The sequence below is a fragment of the Molossus molossus genome, unplaced genomic scaffold (genome assembly GCF_014108415.1).
Source record: "Molossus molossus isolate mMolMol1 unplaced genomic scaffold, mMolMol1.p scaffold_m16_p_2, whole genome shotgun sequence".
Taxonomy (NCBI): Eukaryota; Metazoa; Chordata; class Mammalia; order Chiroptera; family Molossidae; genus Molossus; species Molossus molossus.
In genome coordinates this window covers 29,967,568-29,990,951 of record NW_023425355.1, presented here as the reverse complement: position 1 = coordinate 29,990,951, position 23,384 = coordinate 29,967,568, and the positions used below count along the sequence as shown (strand labels likewise).

Below are 23,384 nucleotides of genomic sequence, written 5' to 3'. Positions count from 1 at the left end.
ATGTTTACCTCTCACAGTGATATTTCTCTCTCCTCTCCCTCTCCCTTCCTCGCTCTCCAAAAAAATTTTTAAAAAAGGGATACTAAGTATGGGGTACACAGAGTTCTGTACCATTTTGGCAATGATTCTGTAAAAATCTACAGCTATCTTAAAATAAGTTTATTTAAAAAACAATATAAGTTAATAAAAGACTAATGAGAACAGGGTGGGGGGATCACATGGGCCTGTTGAAATGGTAAGGCAGGGCTTAACAGGAATTTCCTGAGACAATTCCTTCTAAGGAAAAAGAGTCAGCAGACAAGAGATTAACAGGTGAAAACAGCACAGCATCTGGTCACTCAGATTTTTCTCCTGGCTGAACCTTCAGTATCTAAATCCAGTGAAGATGGCTGAATGCAAACACACACACAAACCAACAAAAATTTTGGAATGTTTTGTAAGAACTTTGTAAAATATTAAGGCCCAAGTGATAACTGGGTACTACCCACCTGAGTTAGGGTTAACTCTATTGTAGGCAGAGAATTCTCCACCCTTATGTTAAGATACTATGCTGCTTTAGTCTATCATGATCTCCAGCCCACCAGCAATAGGGGCCTTAGGAGGGTACTGGATCCATGAGAAGCACAGTGCCCAGGAGACGTGGCATTACCCAGGACAGAGTGGCACCCACCTCTCAGCTATCTGGACTTATTTCTGGAAACAAGTGAAACCTCCTCCAGTCCTCTCTGAAACATCAAAAACAGGGAAAATGCAGGGGTTCTGGTCCTGCTAGTGTAGGGGAGAGGGTAGTAGCTAGCTCAATAAAGCTCACACTCAAGATCTCATCTGATCTTCCCCATAGTCCAGGAAGGCAAGTCCCCCCCTCCCCCAATTCACAGATGACAAGACTGTCCCTTACAACAATGCATCTGTAACCGTGAGGTTGATTCCTCCACAACTTTGAGTCCCAGAAGTAATGTTTTACTTATCATTTCACATCCTGATAACAAGAATTTTAAGTGCCTCCATGGCCTTCAATAAACTCACTGAACTGTTCTTTTGATTACTTGGTGTTGTTTTTGTATTTTTTATCTTTCATTATTTTTATGGTGAAAGTAATATGAACAAAATGTTTACCCACAGATAACCAGTTAATCTTTAGAAGTCACAGCTTTTAGAGTTTTTGTTTCTGTAGATAGATCACTAAATATCTTTGCAGTTTTACAAAATGGATTGATGCCATATGTGTGGTTTTGCAAACTGTTTTCTTTTTAATTTTACAATGCATCATGAACATTATTCCATGCAATGGATGAAAATCTGCTACTGAAACATAGAGGGCTGCAGTTGGATAATGAGTGACAACTAAAGCAAAATATTAGCATAAGGTTAAAGCCTAGGGGCTGGAAAATGCCTGCCATGGGCACTACACAAAAGGAATGTCTTCAAAGCCCCTTTGTGGAGCCCTACAGCCACCCCTGAGTTCCCTTGGGCCCCTTGGGTGGAAGGGGTCCTGTAAACTTTTTTGCATCCACATAAACCCCCCCAATTTCTGTCTGGTTTTCTTCACCTCATCCTCTACCCTAGCCATCTCGTCAAATTCTCTTATCATCTCCTCATTGCTCAAATGCATGTCATGTATGGCCTCTTTGTATTCCTTGAGGCACTGAGCCAGCCCCTTGTTGGTTTTTCTTTTGGCTTTCCTGGGTACATCATCCCCAGCTGGGCGCTTTCCTGCAGCCCTTGGTTCGATGGCTGGTTTTCCTTCTTCTTTTGGCTTTTCCTCACTACCTGGTTTTCCTTCTTTTGGCTTTCCCTCACTCTCTGGTTTTCCCTGGCTCACTGGCTTTCCATCATCCACTGGCTTTCCTTCTTCTTTTGGCTTTCCCTCACTGTCTAGTTTTCCCAGGCTCTCTGACTTTCCCTGTATCACTGGCTTTCCTTCCTTCTCTGGCTCTTCTTTATCCTCTAGTATTTCCTCATCTTCTGTCTTTCCCTTGTTTTCTATCTTTCCCTCATTTTCTAATTTTTCCTTATCTTCCAGAGTACAGGCTACTTCTGGTTTTGCAGCATTCTGAGGCTGTTCGTTTTCCATCTTTCCTTGATTCCCAGGCATTCCTTCATTTACACTGCAGAGTTTTTCCATGTTGCAATGTCCTCTCCTTTTCCTGTCCTGAGGGCGGGGTGGGGGGAAGAGGAGACACAGAAGAGACAAGGGAGACTGAGGACTTCGGGGTGTCCTCAGGTCTGGAAAGTACTAGCATCTTGCCCCTTGTCAGGATTCCCTTGACCTGGCGCAGCCCTCCTGCTGCCACAGCCCTCCTTCTAACACCCTTTCCCCACCACTCCTCCCAGAGGCTTGAGCCAAGCATTTCTCTGGCAGGCCCTGCCATTTTCTCTTCATTTACTCACCGTGGCAGAGCGTGTGTAAATGTGTTGGGCGCTAGACAGTGGGGCCCCAAATTCTGCCCGGGACAAGCCGCCCACACTCCCCACCCCTTTGGGTCCCTGTCCAGCGACACCCCTCCTTCACTGACCTGCGGAATTCTGGACAGGTTCCTCCTTTTCTAGCCTAGCCGAGTGCTGAGAACAACAGACACGCAGACCTGCAGACAGGAGACAGGAGGTGGGCGTTCGGTAGATGCACGGGGACTCCCGTCCCTTTCCTGAATCCTGGCCCTACTTACCCAACGTTTTCCTCCCCCACTCCTCCGCCCCCCGCACCCCAGACGCCATTTCTTTTCACGCCTCGGGCGTCAGATCAGGATGTTTTCCACCCTAATTTTGGATCTCTGTGTCCTTCTCCTCCAGAGGCAACTCGCCTCCCCACCCTCGAGGTCAACTTTTTTCTCTACGCAGGGAGTAGGCGAGGGGGTTAATCTCCTCAGTCTCACTGCCGGGGTGGCCCCCTAATTCACCATCTCCGGCTCCAAAATGGACGGAGGGCAGCGAGAAGGAGGTGCGGAGAAAGGGGGCATGGGTACTTGGGGGTGTCCGCCTTCCCCACCCGCCGCCCATCGGCCGCCTGTTCCCTCTTAGTCATTTCCCTACCGCCATCGCTACACTCGGGCCGGCTTCCCTCGACCCCGACTCCATCCCCGACCTTTTTCCTTTCCGTGCCCATTCCTTCTCGCCCATTCCAGTGTTCCGCAGGCGGCGACGAAGGCCCGCGCACTGACCTGAAAGAACCTGAAGCAACAATTAGTAGTTCGCAGATGGCTCAGGGTCCGACCACAGAGAAGGAAGGCGGGCACCCGGACTGGTGCCCACATCTGCGCCTGGCAGGTCACGTGAGCATTACGTCATCCGAGCCCCGCCCCGCCCCGCCCACTAGCCGGCGTCTGCCGGCCACACACCGCCTCTCCTCTCACTGGCTTGTCCCCTTTTACCTCTCTGGGCCCTTTTGTCCTTTTCTCTTGAGAAGTTTGTCGAAGAGAATTTAACAAAAAACTGTAGAGACATTTTTTCTTAAATGGGTTGGGCGGTCCAGGGGAAGAATCTCCATAATGTTGCTCTTAAATTCCACGGAAAGAATGTAGACCTACCCCATAAAATGGTAATAATGTGAATTTTAACATTGTACAAAGAGTAGAATGTTGCATTTAGAAGAAAATATTAACAGTCTTCCCCTCAAAATAAAATGTTTCTTTTTCCTTACATGCACGCACAAACATTTTCGAATGAACTAGTATTTAAATCTAAATGAAATTATATTTGAAGCAGATAAAAAAGAACTGTTGAATATAACACAATGACCAGACCATATATGACAACAGAACTGTGACGCGAAACCTCTGCAGCAAGGAGCCCAGGAAGCCAAACTCAGCCTCTGCTTTGAACTTCAGGACTTGATCAATGACTGCAACCAACCCAGTCATATAAAATGCTTTGCTTCTAGTTAGCGTTCCTCCAGATTCCCAGGCCAACAACCTCCAATCAGAATACCTGAAATCTTTTCTGTTTTCATTCTAAAGCTTTCCCATTCCCCTGCCTGCCTTTATGTCTTTGCCAAACACAAGTGATAGTGCCTGACTCTCTTGTTTTAACAAGCTCTGGATAAGTACCTCCGTTTCCACATAAGCTTTTTGTGGGGAAGACTTTAAAAATATGATAAAGAGATGAACACTTAAGGAAAGCAGTGATCGGTTTGAATACATGAAACTGTGTACTATATTTGTTGAAGCATTGCAGAACACATGCATTCTTTCCTGCCCTTGTTGAGTGTATTGGTTAAATTTTTCTGAAGGTCAATTTTGTATATTGTTTGAAAATAAAAATATTGAATATTTTGGTTCACTTACTACACTTCTAATATTTTACCAGGGAGATAATTAGTAACATGTTAAAATATAATCTTATGTTTTTGTTTTTAAAGTCCCATAATAATTATTTATTATACATTTATTCTTTGCTGGAACTAAGTCTATAGAAGTTATTCTGTAGGCTTTGTTTATAATGGGGAAAAATGGAACATCAAAATTGTCCATCAGTACAGATTTAGTTACATAATCTTCTTAGTACAGTTGTTTACCCTGGTTATCTTAGGATATTTAGTTTTAAAAAATAATCCTTTTTATGTCGAGTGCTCAATATACAGTAAATATAATTATTAACTATCCATAATCCCAAATTACTCTGGGTGATGGGACACAAAGTATAACCACAAGATGTGGTATTGCCCTCCAGTGAATGCCACCTATGTGCCAGGCACTGTGCTAACTGATCTTATCTGGTATGAATTGCATTTATACCTGATGGAGAAACCCATATTTCAAGAATGATTTAGATAACTACACTCTTAACTCAGTTTAGTACTGAAAGAAGCATAGTAAGAGGAATAAAACAGAGAGAGCCCATTAACATCCCCAGGTATAAAAGTGTTTAGTATGTGATGAAGAAGCATTTCCTATCAGTTGTAAAAAAAAAAAAAAAAAAAAAAAAAAAAAAGCTTATTACAGAAATTATATTCGCATAATAAGTTAAATAGTTAAAGGAAAATAAAGAACCTATATTCTGACATACTCTCAAAGTCTTTTCAGAGTAGAAAGAAGAATGAAATAAAAGGGATCCAGATTAGAAAGAAAGAAGTAAAACTATTTCTATTTGCAAATGACATGATTTTATATATAGAAAATCTCTAGGAATCCATCAAATAACTATGAGAACAAATGAGTTTAGCAACGTGGTAGAAACACTATAAAACATATTGTTGAAAGAAATTAAAGAATACCTAAATAAATGGAAAGACAATTTATGTCCATAGATTAGAAGACTTAATATTGTTAAGATGGGAAATATTTCTTAAATTGACCTATAGACTCAACACAATCTCTATGAAAATCTCAGCTGGCTTCTTTGCAGAAATTGACAAACTGATCCCAAAATTCATATGGAAAGGCAAAGAACTCAGAATAGACCATCTTGAAAAAGAAGAGCCAAGTTAGAGGCCTCATACTTCCAGATTTCAAAACTTACCATACATGAATCAAGACAGTGTAGTAATGGTATAAGAACATACAGACCAATGGAACAGAACTGAGTCTGGAAATAAACCCTTAAATTTACAGTCAATTGATTTTCAGCCAGAGTGCCAAGAAAATCCAATAGTGAAAGAATAGTCTTTTTTCAAGAGACATGAAAAAGTGTTCAACATCACTAATCATCAGAGATTCAAATTAAAACGACTGTGAGATATCACCTCACACCTGCCAAAATGGCTGCCATCAACAAATCATCAAACAACAGTGCTGGCAAGGGTGTGGAGAAAAGGAGACTCTAGTACACTGCTGGTGGGAATGGAATGCAGACTGGTGCAGCCACTATGGAAAATAATACGGAGTTTCCTCAAAAAATTAAAAATGGAACTGCCATTTGACCCAGTGATTCCACTTCTAGGAATATATCCTAAGGAGTCTGAAACACCAATCAGAAAGAGTATATGCATCTCTATGTTCATAGCAGCACTATTTACAATTGCTAAGATCTGGAAACAGCCCAAGTGTCCATCAGTAGATGAGTGGATAAAAAAGCTGTGGTACATATACACAATGGAATACTATGCAGCTATAAGAAAGAAAAATCTCTTGCCCTTTGAGACAACATGGAGGAACCTGGAAAGTATTATCCTAAGCGCAATAAGCCAATCAGAGAAAGACAAATATCACATGATCTCACTTATTTGTGGAATATAATAAAAATAAATAAACAATTGAGTAAAATGGACCCAGAGACATGGAAGTAGGGAACAGACTGACAAACCTCAAAGGGCAGGAAGAGATAAACCGCAGAACTTACATGCATATATGCATAACCAATGGACACAGACAACAATACGGTGAACATGGGGTGGGATAGGAGCAGGGTGTTCATGAGGGGGAAAAGGAGGGACATCTGTAACTAACTAACTAACTAACTAACTAAATAAATAAATAAATATTTCCGGGGGGTGTGGCTCACTGGTTGAGCATCGACCCATGCACCAAGAGGTCACCGGTTCGATTCCTGGTCAGGGCACATTCCCAAGTTGTGGGCCCAATCCCCAGTGGGGGACATGCAGGAGGCAGCCAGTCGATGTTCTCTCTCATTGATGTTTCTATCTCTCTCTCCCTCTCCCTCTCCCTTTCTCTCTCTCTAAAATCAACAAAGGAAAAATATTTTAAATAAATAAATAAAAGAGAAAAAAAAGAATAGTCCTTTTAACAAATGATGCTGAGACAACTAGCTATACACATCACACCATATACAAGACTTAACCCAACATAAATCAAAGTCCTAAATGTAAGAGCTAAACCTCTTAAACTCTTAGAAGAAAATATGGGTGCAATACTTTTTAAAAAAAAATATTTTTACTTTATTGATTTTAGAGAGAGAGGAAGGGAGAGGGAGAGAGAGATAGAAACATTGATGAGAGAACATTATTTATAGAAGTCCTTCATGCACACTGCATTACAGTGAAAACCCACAGCCTGGGTTGCCAAGCCTCCTGCATTGTGCTCCTGCTCTCTGATTTGAGCCTTATAAGAAAGCTCCTAGGAAGCAGCTTTTTGGCTCCTTCTCGAATCTCTGTCTGATTCCACCTCCTCGCTTGCACTCCAGCTCCACCATGTCCACAAGGGTCTCAGAAGGCCTACAATTCTGGCCCCCAGGCCTTCAGCAGCCGCTTGTACTCGAGTGGGCCTGGCACCTGCATCATCTCCTCATCCTTTTCCTGGGTGGGCAGTGGCTACCAGGTTGGCCTTGATGCCAACATGGGTCTGGCTGGGGGTTTGGGGAGCATCACAGCTGTCCAAGTGAACCATAGCCTGCCAAGCCCCCTAAAGCTAGAGGTGGACCCTAACATCCAGGGTGTACAAAACCAAAAGAAGGAGCAGATCAAGACTCTCAACAACAAGTTTGCTTCCTTTATTGATAAGATGCAGAACCTGGAGCAGCAGAATAAGATTGTGGAAACCAAGTGGAACCTCCTGCAGCACAGCAGAAGACAATTCAAAAGTAACATGGACAACATGTTCCAGAGCTACATCAAGAACCTTCAGCAGCAGCTGGACATACTGGCTCAGGAGAAACTGAGGCTGGAGGCAGAGTTTGGCAACACGCAGGGGCTGGTGGAGGACTTGAAGAATAAGTAGGAAGATGAGATCAAGAAGCGCACAGAGATGGAGAATGAATTTGCCCTCACCAAAAAGGATGTGGATGAAGCTTCATGAACAAGGTAGAGCTGGAGTTTCTCCTGGAAGGGCTGACCAATGAGATCAACTTCTACAGGCAGCTGTATGAAAAGGGGATTCGTGAGCTGCAGTCCCAGATCTCTGACACGTCTATGGTGCTGTCCATGGACAACAACCACTCCCTGAACCTGGAAGGCATCATCATCGAGGTCAAGATCCAGTACAAAGAGATCACCAATCACAGCCGGGACGAGGCTGAGACCATGCACCAAATTGAGTGTAAGAACTGCAGACATTGGCTGGGAAGCACAGGGATGACCTGTGCGTCACATGAAGACTGAGATTTTTGAGATGAACTGGAACATCTGCCTACTCCAGGCTGAGATTGAGGGTCTCAAAGGCCAGAAGGCTTCCCTGGAGGTCACCATCACTGATTCCGAGCAGCGTGGGGAGCTGGCCATCAAGGATGCTCAGGCCAAGGTGGCTGAGCTTGAAACTGCTCCAAGAACTGCCAAGCAGGACATGGCCTGGCACCTACGCAAGTACCAGGAGCTCCTGAACATCAAGATGGCCCTGGATGTGGAGATCACCACCTACCGCAAGCTGCTGGAGGGCGAGGAGAACCGGCTGGAGTCTGGGATACAGAACATGAGTATCCATACCAAGACCACTAGTGGCTACTCAGGTGTTCTGAGCCCATCTTATGGGAACCTCAATTATGGCCTGGGCTTCCAGGCCAACTTGGGCTCTTCAGCCGCACCAGCACCAGTTCCTCCAAGACAGTGGTTGTGAAGAAGAAGATCAAGACTCACAATGGGAAACTGGTGTCTGAGTCATCTGATGTCCTGCCCAAGTGAACAACCACAGGGGTCCCTCCTGTCCTCCCAGCCTGTGGGGAAGGAGCTATGCAGGGGACCGGTGGGCATAGGAGACTAGCCTGAGGCTCTGTCCCAGTCCTCAGCTCACCCTTGGGGTAGAGTTTACTGCCTGGGGGACTGCCTGGGCTCTTTCCCATGCCCCCAACTAAAAGCCAAATCAAGTGTTTTTTCCAAAATAAAGTCTCAGCTGGCTCTGCCAACCCTAGAAAAAGGCTCCTAGGATTGAAATTTGACCAATAGTACTGAGACTTTCCTTGTCCAATTGGAGCTGTGCAGCTATATCCTCATTTGAGTCTTTTTTTTTTTTATCCTCACCCAAGGACATTTCTTGCATTTACCTTCAGATAGAGCAGGAGTGAGAAAGAGGGGAAGAGAGAGAGAAACATTGATGTGAGAAAGACACATCAAGTGGTTGCCACCCACACAACCCCGACCGTGGCCAGGGACAAACTGCAGTTGAGGTACATGCCTTTAGTGGGAACAAACCCAGGACTCTCCAGTCCGCGGGCCCATACTTTAACCCCTGAGCAAAACTGGCCAGGGCCTCATTTGAGTCTTTACCAACCTATCACAGCAGTTCCATTCCAACCAATCAGGACAGTGCTTTTTGGACCAATCAAACTGTGAGGATTTGGAGCCCTCATTTTCATAGAAATGGAACAATCAGAGACCAGTAGTGAGAACTCTCTATATAAATCAGCTTCTCCTCTGACTCAGTGGAGCAGACTTTCAGTTTCTGCAGGAGATTGTTTTTCCCTGACTGGAGTTCTAACACCAAAACTGCAGCTGCAACACCACGACATGCAGCTGTGTCTGACTGACGGGAATGGAGCTGGAATACCAGAGCTGTAACACCTGGGTAGCCTTGTTTGTGCGCCAGTTACCCAGGCCACACTGACCAAGCTGTTTCATAGCCATGCCGTATTATAATTGAGCTATATCACTACCGAGCTGTTTGCACTGGATGAAGTCTCTTCTCCCTCACCACACCCAAAATTGGGTACTCTTGTTGGCATTGAATTGGCAGTGATGACCTTCAGTTGACACTTTCTTCAAACAAAATCCCCAGTGTTGTATGACAAATAACTGGTCAAATGTCATGTCCACCCAAAGTCATATGGTCTCCACCTAACTTAAACTCCCAAGAGTAGATATTGTTCACACTCACCTCTGTGTAGAAAGACCTTGAAGGAAGACTTTAGTTGCATTAAGAACAGATTTCAGAAGAATTCTGAGGCAACAGAAGAAACCATGAGGAGTAGGACTGGCCTTGTTACAACCCTCAGATGGACACTAGACAACAAGGCAAAAACTGGATTGATGAACTGGTAGAAGGAAGTACAGGTGCCTTCATGCTCCACTCATGTCTGACAGTGATCTCAGATTTGTTTTTAAAGTCCCTAATAATAAGGTGATATCATACATGGCTACTTTTCCCAGCTTTTTCCTCTCCCACCTCAAATATTCTCTTCTTATCCAGGAATGACAGGCCATGATCAAAGAGAAGGAGATCAATGATGGGTTAGGAATCAGGACCAACACCATTTTATTGGCCACTATCCTGGTGTGAGGTGTTTTTTTTTTGTTTTTTTTTATCCTCACCCGAGGACATTTTTCCATTTTTTGTTCAGGTAGAGTGGGAGGGAGAGAGAGGAACAGAGAGAGAGAGAGAGAAACATCGATGTGAAAGGAACACATCGAGTGGCTGCCACCCGCACAACCGACCAAGGCCGGGGACAAACTGCAACCGAGGTACGTGCCCTTAGCGGGAACCGAACCCGGGTCTCTCAGGACCGCAGGCCGACGCTCTAACTGCTGAGCCAAACCGGCCAGGGCCTGGGGTGAGGTTTTCATCCTGCCAAGTTAACATGTTGAGTTTTATTTTCTCAGACATATATGCTTCAAGGTGAAAAAAATTAATAACTCAATATTTAGATAGCTTGAGGTAAAGTTGTGTGGGGCAAAGTCATCTTATTTATCTTGATCAATCACCACGGTTCACTTAATACGATGTAAGAGGCTGGTCTTTTCTTGACTGAGTTAGTGGAGAATGGGGCATGAACTCACTCCTATCATCAAAATGGTTCATGATTTCAAAACATTAAGGTTTGTGTTCGGGTTTTTAAAATTCAATTTATGAGGGTGACATTGGTTAAACTTTTTTTTGGGTTTCAGGTATATAATTCTATAATACGTCATCTGTATATTGTATTGTGTGTTTACCACCCTAAGTCAAGTCCCCTTTCATCACTATATATCCCCCCTTTACTCTCTTCTAGTACCCTCCTTTCCCTCTGGTAATCACCATATTGTTGTCTGTGTCGATAAGGATTTCCTTGTTGTTGTTTTTTTGCTTAATACTTTCACCTTTGCCACCCAGCCCCATAACTCCCTTTCCCTCTGACAGTCGGTTCTTTATCTATGAGTCTGTTTCTATTTTGTTTATTAATTTACTTTGTTTACTAGATTCCACATATGAGTTAGATCATATGGCAATTGTCTTTTCTGGCTAGCTTCTTTCACTCAGCATAATACTCTCTAGGTTATGCACCCCTATGTTAATTGCAGCATTCTTTAGAACAGCCAAGATTTGGAAGCAGCCCAAGTGCCCAGCAGTAGATAAGTGGATAAAAAAGCTGTGGTACATTTACACAATGGAAGACTACTTGTCCATAAAAAAATTTTTTAAATCTTACCCTTTGTGACACCATGAAAAGTTTGTGTTTATTATTATTATTATTTTTTATCCTCACCCAAGGACATTTTTCCATTTTTTGTTCAGATAGAGTGGAAGGGAGAGAGAGGAAGAGAGAGAGAGAGAATCATCGACATGAAAGGGACACGTCGAGTGGCTGCCACCCACACGACAAACCAGGGCCGGGGATAAACTGCAACTGAGGTACGCGCCCTTAGCGGGAACCGAACCCAGGTCTCTCTGGACCACAGGTCGACGCTCTAACCACTGAGCTAAACCGGCCAGGGCAAGTTTGTGTTTTTCAAAATGAAATATTATAGACTAGAAAAGAATAATAGCAAATACATCTGAATGAAATAGAATAGTAATTTCAGAGTCCACAGAGCTTGATGAAGGTATTGTTTCTTGAAAATTTTGATTTATCTTTTTCTGAATTTTTCTTTGTTTCTGTTGTATATTAAAATAAGATTTTAAAAGTTTATAATATTTTATTCTAAAAATACTGTTTTACCCAGATTCATGCTTATAATATGTTATTTACTATAGTTAAAGAGATTTCTCTTATTTGGTCTTTTTCATAAAACAGAATTAGAGCATGATTGCTCGGGTAGTCCCTGTATTCCTTATTCACCCACCAGGTTAAAATTCAGACATACTCATTTCCCTTCTGGTCTTCAATAGCAAGCCCAGTTTTTCTCTCTATTTACCAGGTTTGCCTGTCTCAGTTGCTCCAGGACTCTCAGCCCAATTATAATGCATTTCAAATATTCTCTTATTACATTCTGAGTTTACAAGTGTACAACACCCAAAACAACACTGTCCTAATGGATTTGATAAATTAAAATGCTTTCTACTACAGTATGTAGGAGACCAGTGTGTTAACATGATTTTGGCAAAACATTTGTTTAGCATAGTGGCAAACATTAGTATTTTGAAGCAGCAACAATTAGCATGATATAAATTAAGTGACTTATTGAAATGCTTCTTTTGTTGTTGTTGTTGTTGTTGTTTTTATCCTCACCTGAGCACACTTTTGCATTTATCTTCAGATAGAGCATAAGGGAAAGAGGAAAGAGAGAGAGAGAGACAAACATTGACGTGAGAGAGACACATCGACTGTTTGCCACCCACACGACCCCAACTGGGGCCAGGGATGAACCGCAACCAAGGTACATGCCCTTAGTGGAAACAGAACCCGGGACTCTGGTCCGTGGGCCGATGCTCTAACTGCTGAGCCAAACCGGCCAGGGCTGAAGTGCTTTTTTTTTTTTTTTTTTCCCGAACACATCCACGGCTCTTTCTCTGAACACATACAGCCCTGATAAGAAACTTTGCTTTCCCCAAATTTTATTTCGAATATGTAAGTCCATTACATGGTAGCCCCCTCCCCCACCTAGGGGCTTTACTCACAGATGATCTTTGCAGTAAAATCCCTTTACAAGTTCTCTTGAAAGGTTTTTCTAATATACCAGATAATGAAAAATAATAGTACTGATGAGATGGCTCAATTTTTGAGACTCCTGTCTCTAATTATGTTTGTTTCATCAAGAAAGAAACATCATCACTTTAACAAAGGGATTTAAAGCATGCGCTGAGATTAATTGAATATTTTTCCCTTTAACGTCTTAAAGTGAATCATATTTGTATTTTCCTCAACTTAAAATATCTTGGTATTCTTGAATAGATCCTGATTTATCTTTTTTGTTTATCTTTTATCATGAATCCAGATCTAACTGCTAATAATTTATGTAGAATTTTTATATTCTTATTTATAAACATAACTGCTCAGAGCTCTTTTTAGCATGGTCTTTTCATATTATAGTTTCTTTTAAAATGTAATTTTAATTTCATTTTTAATTAATTAATTTTTAATCCTCACCTGAGGATACTTTTTCATTGATTTTTAGATAGAGTGGGAGGGCGAGAGGGAGAGAGAGGGGGAGGAGGTAGAGAGAGAGAAAAACATTGATGTGAGAGAGACACATCGATCCATTGCCTCCCACACGACCCAGACTGGGGCCGGGGATCAAACCTGCCACTGAGGTACCTTTCCCTGAGCAGGAATCAAACCCATGACCCTACGGTCCACAGGCTCTAACCGCTGAGCAAAACCAGCCAGGGCTAAAAAATGTAATTTAAAAAAATAATATGACACCATTACATTAACAGAAAAAACCTGTTTCTTAATGATCTGGCCATTGAAAACACCAATTTCTTCTATTTTCTTAGTATTTAAGCCCTTTTTAGGGGATTAATTTCTGTAATTTATACTTTGCACAAATCCACACATTTTATCAATATTTTCAATTGTATTATTATAGATATTTGAAAGAGATAGTCTTTATATTGAACATTTTGTATATTATTCCTTCTTTTTCTCTAAAGAGTTAACCTAGATGTATAATTTACTGTTTTGTTTTGTTTTCTTTTTCCAGTCGACAGCTCTCATATTTATTTACAATTATACAGTTTAGGGTATTTTGCTATGGCTTAAGTATCTTCAAGAGAAATCATTTTATTTTTTAATTTATTTTGAAAATTTTTTTAAATCCTCACTCGATATTTTTCCATTTATCTTCAGATAGAATGGGAGGGTGAGAGAGAGAAACATCAATGTGAGAGAGACACATCAATTGGCTACCTCCCACATGACCCTGACCAGGGCTGGGGACCAAACCATAGCCAAGGTACATGCCTTTGGCTGGAATCAAACCCAGGACTCTGAGGTCTGAGGGCTGAGAGTCTAACTGCTGAGCCAAACTTGCCAGGACTATTTTGATATGTTTTTACTGATTTCTATTTTTTAGAGAGAGAGAGAGATAGAAACATCAATGTGAGAGAGAAACATCGATGGCTGCCTCCTGCACACCCCCTACTGGGGATCGAGCCACAACCTGGTCATGTGCTCTGACCAGGAATCGAACTAGGACTTCTCAGTCCATGGGAGGACGTTCAAAACACTGAGCCACATTGTCCCAGCAAGAGGAATCATTTTAATTAACATTGGTTAAGGTTTAAGGATATTTTACATTTTTATAAACACAACTATTTCTGTTTGTGTTTTGTATTTGGAAACTGGTTTTGCCATTTTTCTTTTCTTTTTTTTTTCCATTCACTGAGATTTTTTTATCAGAACTAGAGGCAGTGGCTTGTCAGCTAGGTTCCTCATTTTCTAGAAACTCCTGCCCTAAGTTTAGCAGTTCCTGCACAAGCAAGGGTACCTGCGCCCAAAACATTAGATTCTGGGTTGGTGAACAAATGGCCCAAATGTGGCCAGTGTCATTCTCTGGCGTCATGGACCAGGGTTACAAGAGGTCAGAACTCTCCAGTACTGGAAGCTGTCATTTCTACAATTTAGGTGCTATAAATAGCATCTTCATAGTGCTCTCCATGAAGACTACAGGAAGTTTTTAGATCATCTGATTTTTCCATGCCTTTGAATTAGCTCTTGCCAGGTAGAACTATCCAACCATATTTAATATTGGTAGGCTATTACAGGGTTTTCTGCATTACATTTCATCCAATCAAATGTTTGTATCTAAAACCTCATTTGCATATAAAAGCAGACACCACCGGTTTACCAACCACTTTTCTCTTTCATTCCAGGGTACTGGAAAACGATGTCCATCCTGGCTGAGCAGTCTTCTAAATCTATCATTTCCGAGAAAGGCCTCAGGGAAGCCACGTCCAATACAGAGAAGGGGTAGAAGTGTAAGAGTTGCCGCGAGGACAGTTATTCCACCTGTATCTACAATGTTTTGAAGCAGATTCACCCCAATATCAGTAATTCACTAAACATCAAACGCATCACAAATTATTTTCTTAACGACATCATTAAATGCATTTCATACTATGCCTCCTTCTTTGGCCCGCTCCACTCAGCGCTCCACGTCACCTCCAGAGAGATCCAGACGGTCGCCCATGCGCCTGCCCCTGGGGAGACTGGCAAACACACCGTGTGCAAGGCCACCAAGGCTGTCCTCGGGTACACCAGCTGCAAATGAGCTGCCTCTGACCACCCGAGCATCACAACCCAAAGGCCCTATTCAGAGCCACTTCAGTTTTCATAACTGTATTCCAGTAGTGTCTGATCTACTTTATTTTTAAAAGTGTGGTGTCCTGCTAATATTAAAACATCTCTTTTTACAATGAACTAATTACCTATTTTATTTGTTTATTTTCCCACAGAACAGTCTTTATTATTGATTCTATTTAAAAATCATTTGTGTAAATATATATTGAATTATAAATGAGTATTATATATTAACCCTCCTTTTAGATGGCAATTCCCTGTTGCATATAGAACATCTAATTACAATGCAAAAAGTATCCTGTTTTTGCCATTGATAAAACCGTTAATGATATTACTGTAAATATTAGGAAGGCTACAAAAGAAAAAAGAAAGAAAGAAAATGTCCTTTTGTCTTCCAAGTACTTTCCATGCAGAGTTAAACACCTGCCTTATTTAACTGAACGCACTATTGGGAAACATCCTGGGTCAAAGAGATGCTCTTGAATGAGAAGACTAGGCTTTACAAATCAAACACTCAAAGGAATCATGCAACCCTCTTCCTACTGGGATACCATTGTGTCACTTTCCAATTCCATCTTTGCAGAATACTTTGCAAGGCACTTAAAAAAGATCAGACTGGCCCTGGCCGGTTTGGCTCAGCGGTTAGAGCATCGGCCTGCGGCCCGGAGAGACCCGGGTTCGGTTCCCGCTAAGGGCCGTACTTCGGTTGCAGTTTGTCCCCAGCCCTGGTTGGTCATGCGGGTGGCAGCCACTCGATGTGTCCCTTTCACGTCAATGTTTCTCTCTCTCTCTCTCTCTCTCTCTCTCTCTCTCTCTCTCTCTCTCTCTCTCTCCCCCTCCCACTCTCTTCCTTTCTCTCCCTCCCACTCTATCTGTAAAAAAAAAAATGGAAAAATGTCCTCGGGTGAGGATAAAAAAAAAAATCAGACTGATGATAAATATACATAAAATGAAAGACACAAACTGCAATTTGACACTACAACTGGTCATGTCTGTGCTATGTGAAAGCACCTTTAAAAAGTACCTACACGGCAAGTTCTAAAGATTCTAAATGAATCAGCAGTATTGGATAACAATATAATTCTTAACTCAGAAGCTGCCTCAAGATTAGGTGCATTTTCAGTTACTATAACAGGGGAAAAAAAAGGCAATGTATTTTATTTTATTAATTGCATCCATTCACAAATAGACCTAAGGTCACCAGATGTGTAGACAAAATGAGATTTTTTTTGTGGCTGTTTATAGTCTTTAATTGAAACAATGATAAAGAAAAATTTTAATTTAATATAACTATGATCTAATATGTTCTAAATAAAATAGTTGTTTTGTTCAATAATGTTACATTATATCACTTTACTAAAGAGTCAGTTCTTCTAGTTCTTTTTCTAGGTCAACCTCTCACAGAGTCTGTAAAATAATATTTACTTTTTTTACTCTCATTCTCTTGTGGCTGTATGGCATAATTTTCAAGAGATATAGTATGTACCACAATGACAAAACATTTAGTGCAGGAACAGATATAAGATTTGAACAGACACCGATTACCTCAGATATTAAAGAAATTTTCAATTTTTTTTTATCCTCACTTGAGGACATTTTTTTCAATTTTTTGTTCAGTTACAGTGAGAGGGAGAGAGAGAGAGAGAGAAACATCAACGTGAAAGGGACACATCCAGTGGCCGCCACCCACACGACCAACCATGGCCGGGGACAAACTGCAACCGAGGCACATGCCCTTAGCGGGAACCAAACCTGGGTCTCTCTGGACCGTAGGCCGACGTTCTAACAGCTGAGCCAAACCAGCCAGGGCTCAAATATTTTTTAACATGTTTCTATTCATTTTTTTAGAGAGAGGGGAAAAGAGAGAGAGATAGAAACATCAACCAGCTGCCTCCTGCATGCCCCCTGCTAGGGATGGAGCCAGAAACCCAGGCATGTGTTTTGACCAGAAATCAAACCTGGACCTCTCAGTCAATCAATCCAATGAGCCACACTGGCCAGTCTCAAATATTTTTTTTTAATGTTCATCTCCTCATGATTATTTTTAGGAAATACATTTTTTGTATGAATTTACAAGTTAGGTTTATATCATGCAAGAGTATTTTATTGTAAGTTTTAAATTGATTAAAATTAAATATTTTAAAATTCTAAATTTATTATTAACATAGTAAATACAAACAGGTATAACCCACATACAAATTTTAACACGCCATAATTTTTAAATTTTGAAGTGCTGCTAGACCAAAATTGCTGCAGATATTGTTTGCAGTGTAATCAGATCAACTAAAAAATACTTCGCCTCTTTTTTCAGTGGTTTTTCTGAGGGAGGGGATGGCTGTCCTTTCCCCATGTTGCCAAATATAACTTGCATATTTCCATCAGGAATTATTTTCATTGCTGTAAGTTGCCTAAAACTTGCAGTTATAAATAGCTCCCATGGAATCAGAATCAAATAACCCAGAAAGTTATGCACGTACTTTTAATTTGAAGAACAATGTTTTTCCTATTGTCTCCCCATTTGTGACAAACAATAATCTCAAAGAAAGATTATTCTTTTTTAATTGAAGTATAATTGGTATGTCAACATTTAGTTTCAGGTGTACATAATAATGATTCAATATTTGTATATATTGCAAAATGATCACCACAATAAGTCTGGATAGCATCTGCCACCATAGTTATAGAATTTTTTTCGTGATGAGAAATTTTAAGATTTACTCTCTTAGCAACTTTCAAATATGCAATACAGAATTATTAATTATAGTTGCCATGCTGTACATTACATCTCTGCAACATATTTTATAACTGGAAGTTTATACTTTTTGACTCCCTTCACCCATTTGGCCCACTGGCTGTCCTCTACCCCACCCCCAACAACTGGCAAACACTGGCAACTGGCAACCACCAATCTGTTCTCTCTATCTCTGAGCTTATTTTTGTTTTGTTTAGATTCCACGTGTAAACAAGATCATAAAGTATTTGTCTTTCCTCATCTGACTTATTTCACTTAGGATAATGCCCTCAAGGTTCATCCATGTTGTTGCGAATGGCACTATTTCACTCTTTTGATGGCTAAATAATATTCCATTGTGTGTGTATACTACATTTTATTTTCTTGTTTTTCAATTTTCAATCACAGTTTACATCCAATATTCTTCTGTACCAGCTTCAGATGTACAGCACAGTGGCCAAAAAATCATGCATCATGTTTTCCCCACTGCCCCCAAGCACTCACCTGGCTCCATGCATAGTTATCATGACAGTACTGACTACATTTTTCATTCTGTAATCTACATCGATGTGACTATTCTGTAACTACTAGTTTGTACTGCTTAATTTCTTTACCTTTTCACCTGCAACACCCCTCCACTCTGACCACTGCCAGTCTGTTGTCTGTATCAATGAGCCTGTTTATATCTTGTTTGTTTGTTTATTTTGTTCATTAGATACCACCTAAAACTGAAATTATATGGTATCTGTTTTTGCTATCTGATTTATTTCACTTAACATAATAACATCTAGGTTATCCATTTATCTTTTGATGGACTCTTAGGTCCTTTGCCAATTTTTAATCCATTCATTTTGTTGTTGAGTTGAAGAGTTGTTTATATATTCTGGATATTAACCCCTTATTACATATATGCTTTACAAATATTTTCTCCCAATTAATTGGTTGTCTTTCACTCTGCTGATTGTTTCCTTTGTTGCACAGGTTTTTAAGTTCGATATAGTTCCATTTGTGTATTTTTGCTTATATCCAAGGTATCTTTGACAAATCCAATGTCATCAAGATATTCTCCTCTATTTTCTTCCAGGAGTTTTATAATGCCAGGTTTTACAATTAGGTCTTATTGATTTTGAGATAAGTTTTATATGTGGTGTATGTAGAGGCATTCTTTTGCATATGGATATCCAGTTTTTCCAGTGCCATTTGTTGAAAACACTATTTTTTTCTCATTAAATGGTCTTGGCACCCTTGTTGACAACTAATTAATCATATGTGTGAGCATTTTCTCTTGGTTCTCTATTCCATTCCATTGGTCTACATGTCTGTTTTTATGCCAGCATCACACTATTTTGATTACTGAAGCTTTGTGGTAAGTTTTGAAATCAGGAAGTATGAGACCTCCAACTTTGTTCTTCTTTAAGATTGTTTTGGTTTTGCAGGGTCCTTGGGGATTCCATATGAATTCTAGGATGGATTTTTCTATTTCTGCACAAATGTCATTGAGATTTTGATAGGGATTGTATTGAATCTATAGATCACTTTGGATAGTATGGACATCTTAACAATATTAAGTCTTCCAATTCATGACCACAGGGTGTCTTTCCATTTGTATGTCTTTAATTTCTTTCAGCAACATTTTGTAGTTTTTAGTGTATAAGACTTTTGCTTCCTTGGTTAAGCTTATTATTAAATAGGTTATTATTTTTGATGCTATCATGAATGGAATTGTTTTCTTAATTTCCTTTTCAGATCAGTGTAAATGCAACCTATTTTTGCATGTTGGTTTTGTATACTACAACTTTGCTGAATTCACTTATTAGTTCTTAAAGTTCTTTTGTGGAATCTTTAGGTTTTTCTACATATTTGATCATGTCATCTGCAAACAGAGATAATTTTACTTCTTCTTTTCCAATTCGGTTGCTTTTAATTCATTCTTCTTACCTAATGATCTGGATAGATGATCCACTGCTGTGTTGAATAGAAGTAGCCAATGTGAGCATCCTTGTCTTGTTCTTGGTCGTAGAGGAAACGCTGTTAGTCTTCCATCATTGAGTATGATGTTAGCTGTGGCTTTTTTTTTTTTTTTTCTGGTACATGCCCCTAGCGGGAACTGAACTCGGCACTCTCTGGTCTGCAGGCCGACACTCCAACCGCTAAGCCAAACCAGCCAGGGCAAGCTGTGGCTTTTTCATATTGGATTTTTAAATGTTTCTTATTATTTGCTTATCCCGAGGCTAGAAAGAAAAACCAAGAAACCCCCACCACCAGATTTCACCTGCTGTATGTATAAATAGGGAAAATTCTTTTTTTTTTTTTATGCTTACAAAACTATCTTAGAGTTCCTGGCCTGCCAATAAGTGACTTTCCTTTCTCACCTATATGGCTTAAGACTCTGCAAGCCAACAACGTTAAGCCAGTGTTTTCCAGTGGGCTCCCTGCAGTCAACCTTAATTCTCTAACTACAGCTGGTCATACCTGATTAAATGAACATCATTCTCAAATATGACATTTCAGGTAAGGCCTTAGTTGTATCACCAATGTTTCCAATTATATCTTGGTAAAAAGGAGAACAGATTCTTATTGAACATGTACAAATCATAGTATTGCCATGGAAAGTAAGATGACACAATTAGAGTTTGTAAGTTCGTCAGAGAGTTGGGAATCGGTGAAAAAAAAAGTAATTTACAAATGTTTCATTTCAGTTTACAGATTCAGTATCTACTAAGTTGTTATGAGTTATAGATAGTGTAAGAAAGACACAGGGCCACATTATATACAGTTGGCCCTCGTTTATCGTGGTTAATCAGTTCCAGACTCTACTGCGATATATGAATTTTCACGAAGTAGGATTCTTTATTTATAAATCAAATATTTTCTCAGAGCATAGAAAACCTGTTTACCACCTTCTAAATACATTTTTAACATTATTAGAGTCTTCTAGATAAGAAATAACACCCTTTAGTCAACCATTACACTCATATTACCCAATATATTAGACAAAATAAGAGAAAATAAGACATATTAGACATTACAAATAGTATATTGTTATTATTGTACATTTAATTAGACACACACACAGTTCTTACACACAACCACTAACCTATGAAAATAACGCACTAACAATAGTCACACGATCCTTATACGCCTTGATGCCACGGACCTTGGCCTCATCCTTGAAAATGAATGTCCAGGAAGGCATTCTTTTCCAGAACAGTCCTGTTTCGTTCATATTGAACACCTGTTCTGGATGATATTTGTCCTTCTCAAGGATCTTCTGGAACATGTTCACATAGTCCTCTGCTGTAGGGTGATAGGCGGAAACAGCTTCTCCGTGGAGAATGACATTCTTCAGATGATACCTCTTCTGGAACTTCTCGAACCTACCCTTGTTCACCATGAAATGTTGCAGAAGAGGGTTCTGGTTGAGGTTCGTCGGTTGTAAAGTGCTGATAGAGCTGCCTCGTCTTCTGGAATACCAGTGAATCCAATTTGGAATGTTTTTCTTGTGGCTGTCGCTGATCCAAACGGCTAGGGCAGACTCTGTTTTCACTATGAACTTATTACAACTTGTCACGACACACTTTGCTTCCTTGTTGAACGAGACAGTAGCCATTGCACGGATGTTCTTTTCATCTTTACGGATGGAGAAAAAGATAGATTCATTCAAGTCGTAATGGCGGGCAACCTCCACAATTTTCTTGCCATCTTTGATCATATCCAAGAGTTTCACCTTCTCCTGGATGTTAAGCATCTTCCTCCAGCGCTTAGTGTCATGGTCAGAAGGGTTAGAAAAAGCAGCACTTTTAGGAGCCATTGTGGGGCTTAGATAAAAGTTCTCAGAAATCACAAACACTTACAAGAGCAAAGATGCTTCCAGCGTAGCAATGTAGAAGCATGTGTGAGAGAAACGAACTTGCATAAGGTTGAGCCAATCAGTGGCCAGGATAGGAAGAGGATAGGATAGCCAATCAGTGAACAGCATGCTCTAATTGGCTTGGTTTCACCACACTCGATTTTTTGGAAAAAAGTCGTTGCCCACACACTAGTAGTGGTCGAGTGGTTGCACCTGGCATTAAAGGATTTGCGGGGGTGCTCAAATATATAGGCCTACAGTCTGTATGTACAGTAATTTTAATTTTAATTGTAATACAGGAGTGTATAATTGACTCAGACAAGTGAGGGTGCGCTGTATCATTTTCACGGTCTCAATCAATTTTTTAATGAATATATTTGAAAAAACTGCAATAGAGTGAAGCTGTGAATGTCGAAGTGTGAAGTGGCGAGGGACGACTGTAGAAACATTCATGAGAGAGAAACATAGATCGGCTGACTCTTGCATGCCCCCTACTGGAGATGTAGCCCTCAAATGGTACATGTGCCCTGACAGAGAATCGAACTGGCGACCTCCTGGTGCGCGGGGCAACCCTAGTGCATGTAACTCTTTCTTTTCTCAAAGGCCATGTCTTACTTTTGGCTCTTTTGCCCCTCAGATAGTGGGCTCTTGCTCAGTAATAACAGCATATTTTCAGCACCCCAACAGCTTTCCATGTATCCACATTGGCCGTATAAGCAAGGGTTGAGCCATGGTTCATCTAATTCATGCAAGAATGGTGTTTGGTCTTCCCAGAACACAAGAGCATGCAAGACTTCTGAGCAACTGTTGCCACTACCACATCTCACACTCACCACCCCACTCCCTTCTAGCAGGAGGTTATCTAGAGAGTTTTTATTTGTTGCCTGATGGATTCTGATGGGATGTGTCTTTCTGCCTCTCACTTTCAGGCACAGGGGTAGCCTATACAACTTTAGCTTCAGGACAGCATTGTCTTCTCAGCAACAGGATGTCCTATCATCCATGTTGCAGTCATCTGGCCCTTTTGTGTTTCCCATTACAAGGGTCAAGGGGAACTATTACCTTTGGCTAGTCATCCTTTTAATGTCTATGTAAGTAATACACTGTCTGAATCTAAAAATGGCTCATTGTTTTCTTTACTAAACAAATAGGTCATCCTGTCTTTGTGTTGACATCCATTTCCACCAGGCTCTGAGACAATTCTTCTTTCTTGAAAACACAATCTCTGTCCTGCAGATGATTTCCGAGTCTTGAGGCAAGCATTAGAATAAAGCAAAAGCTATCTGTAAATGTGATATTGGGACTTATACTCAGAAATATATATTTGGTTTTTATCCCTGTTCCTGACACAGAGCTCCTAAAACCCATAACATTTCCTAAGTCATGACAGCTGGGGGTGTGTGTGTGTGTCTTGTTAAGTTAATGAGGTAAATTGGGATGCCCCCACAATACTGGGAAAGGGCTGGTTGCCAGGGGAACCAGTCCAGTGATTAGAAAGTTGGAACTTTCAGTCACACCCTTCCCCCACCATCAGGGAAGGTAGAGGGGTTA

The 23,384-nt window shown here is 40.7% G+C and overlaps 1 protein-coding gene and 1 pseudogene across 1 annotated transcript; one reads left to right on the top strand and one right to left on the bottom strand.

Moving 5' to 3' along the window:
* Positions 1 to 1,232: 1,232 nt before the first annotated feature.
* TCEAL4 (transcription elongation factor A like 4) lies at positions 1,233 to 3,258 on the bottom strand. The gene is made up of 3 exons (XM_036271027.1): positions 3,159 to 3,258; positions 2,517 to 2,585; positions 1,233 to 2,152 (listed from the first exon to the last, which is right to left on the bottom strand). Exon 3 carries the CDS (start codon positions 2,123 to 2,125, stop codon positions 1,406 to 1,408), a length of 720 nt encoding a protein of 239 aa, XP_036126920.1. The 5' UTR covers positions 2,126 to 2,152; positions 2,517 to 2,585; positions 3,159 to 3,258; the 3' UTR covers positions 1,233 to 1,405.
* On the top strand, positions 2,914 to 8,503 carry LOC118636170 (annotated as a pseudogene).
* The last annotated feature ends 14,881 nt before the right edge of the window (positions 8,504 to 23,384 follow it).

Bases quoted from the DNA above. Each gene is read 5' to 3' on its own strand.
- TCEAL4 (XM_036271027.1), bottom strand. From the start codon at position 2,125: ATGGAAAAACTCTGCAGTGTAAATGAAGGAATGCCTGGGAATCAAGGA.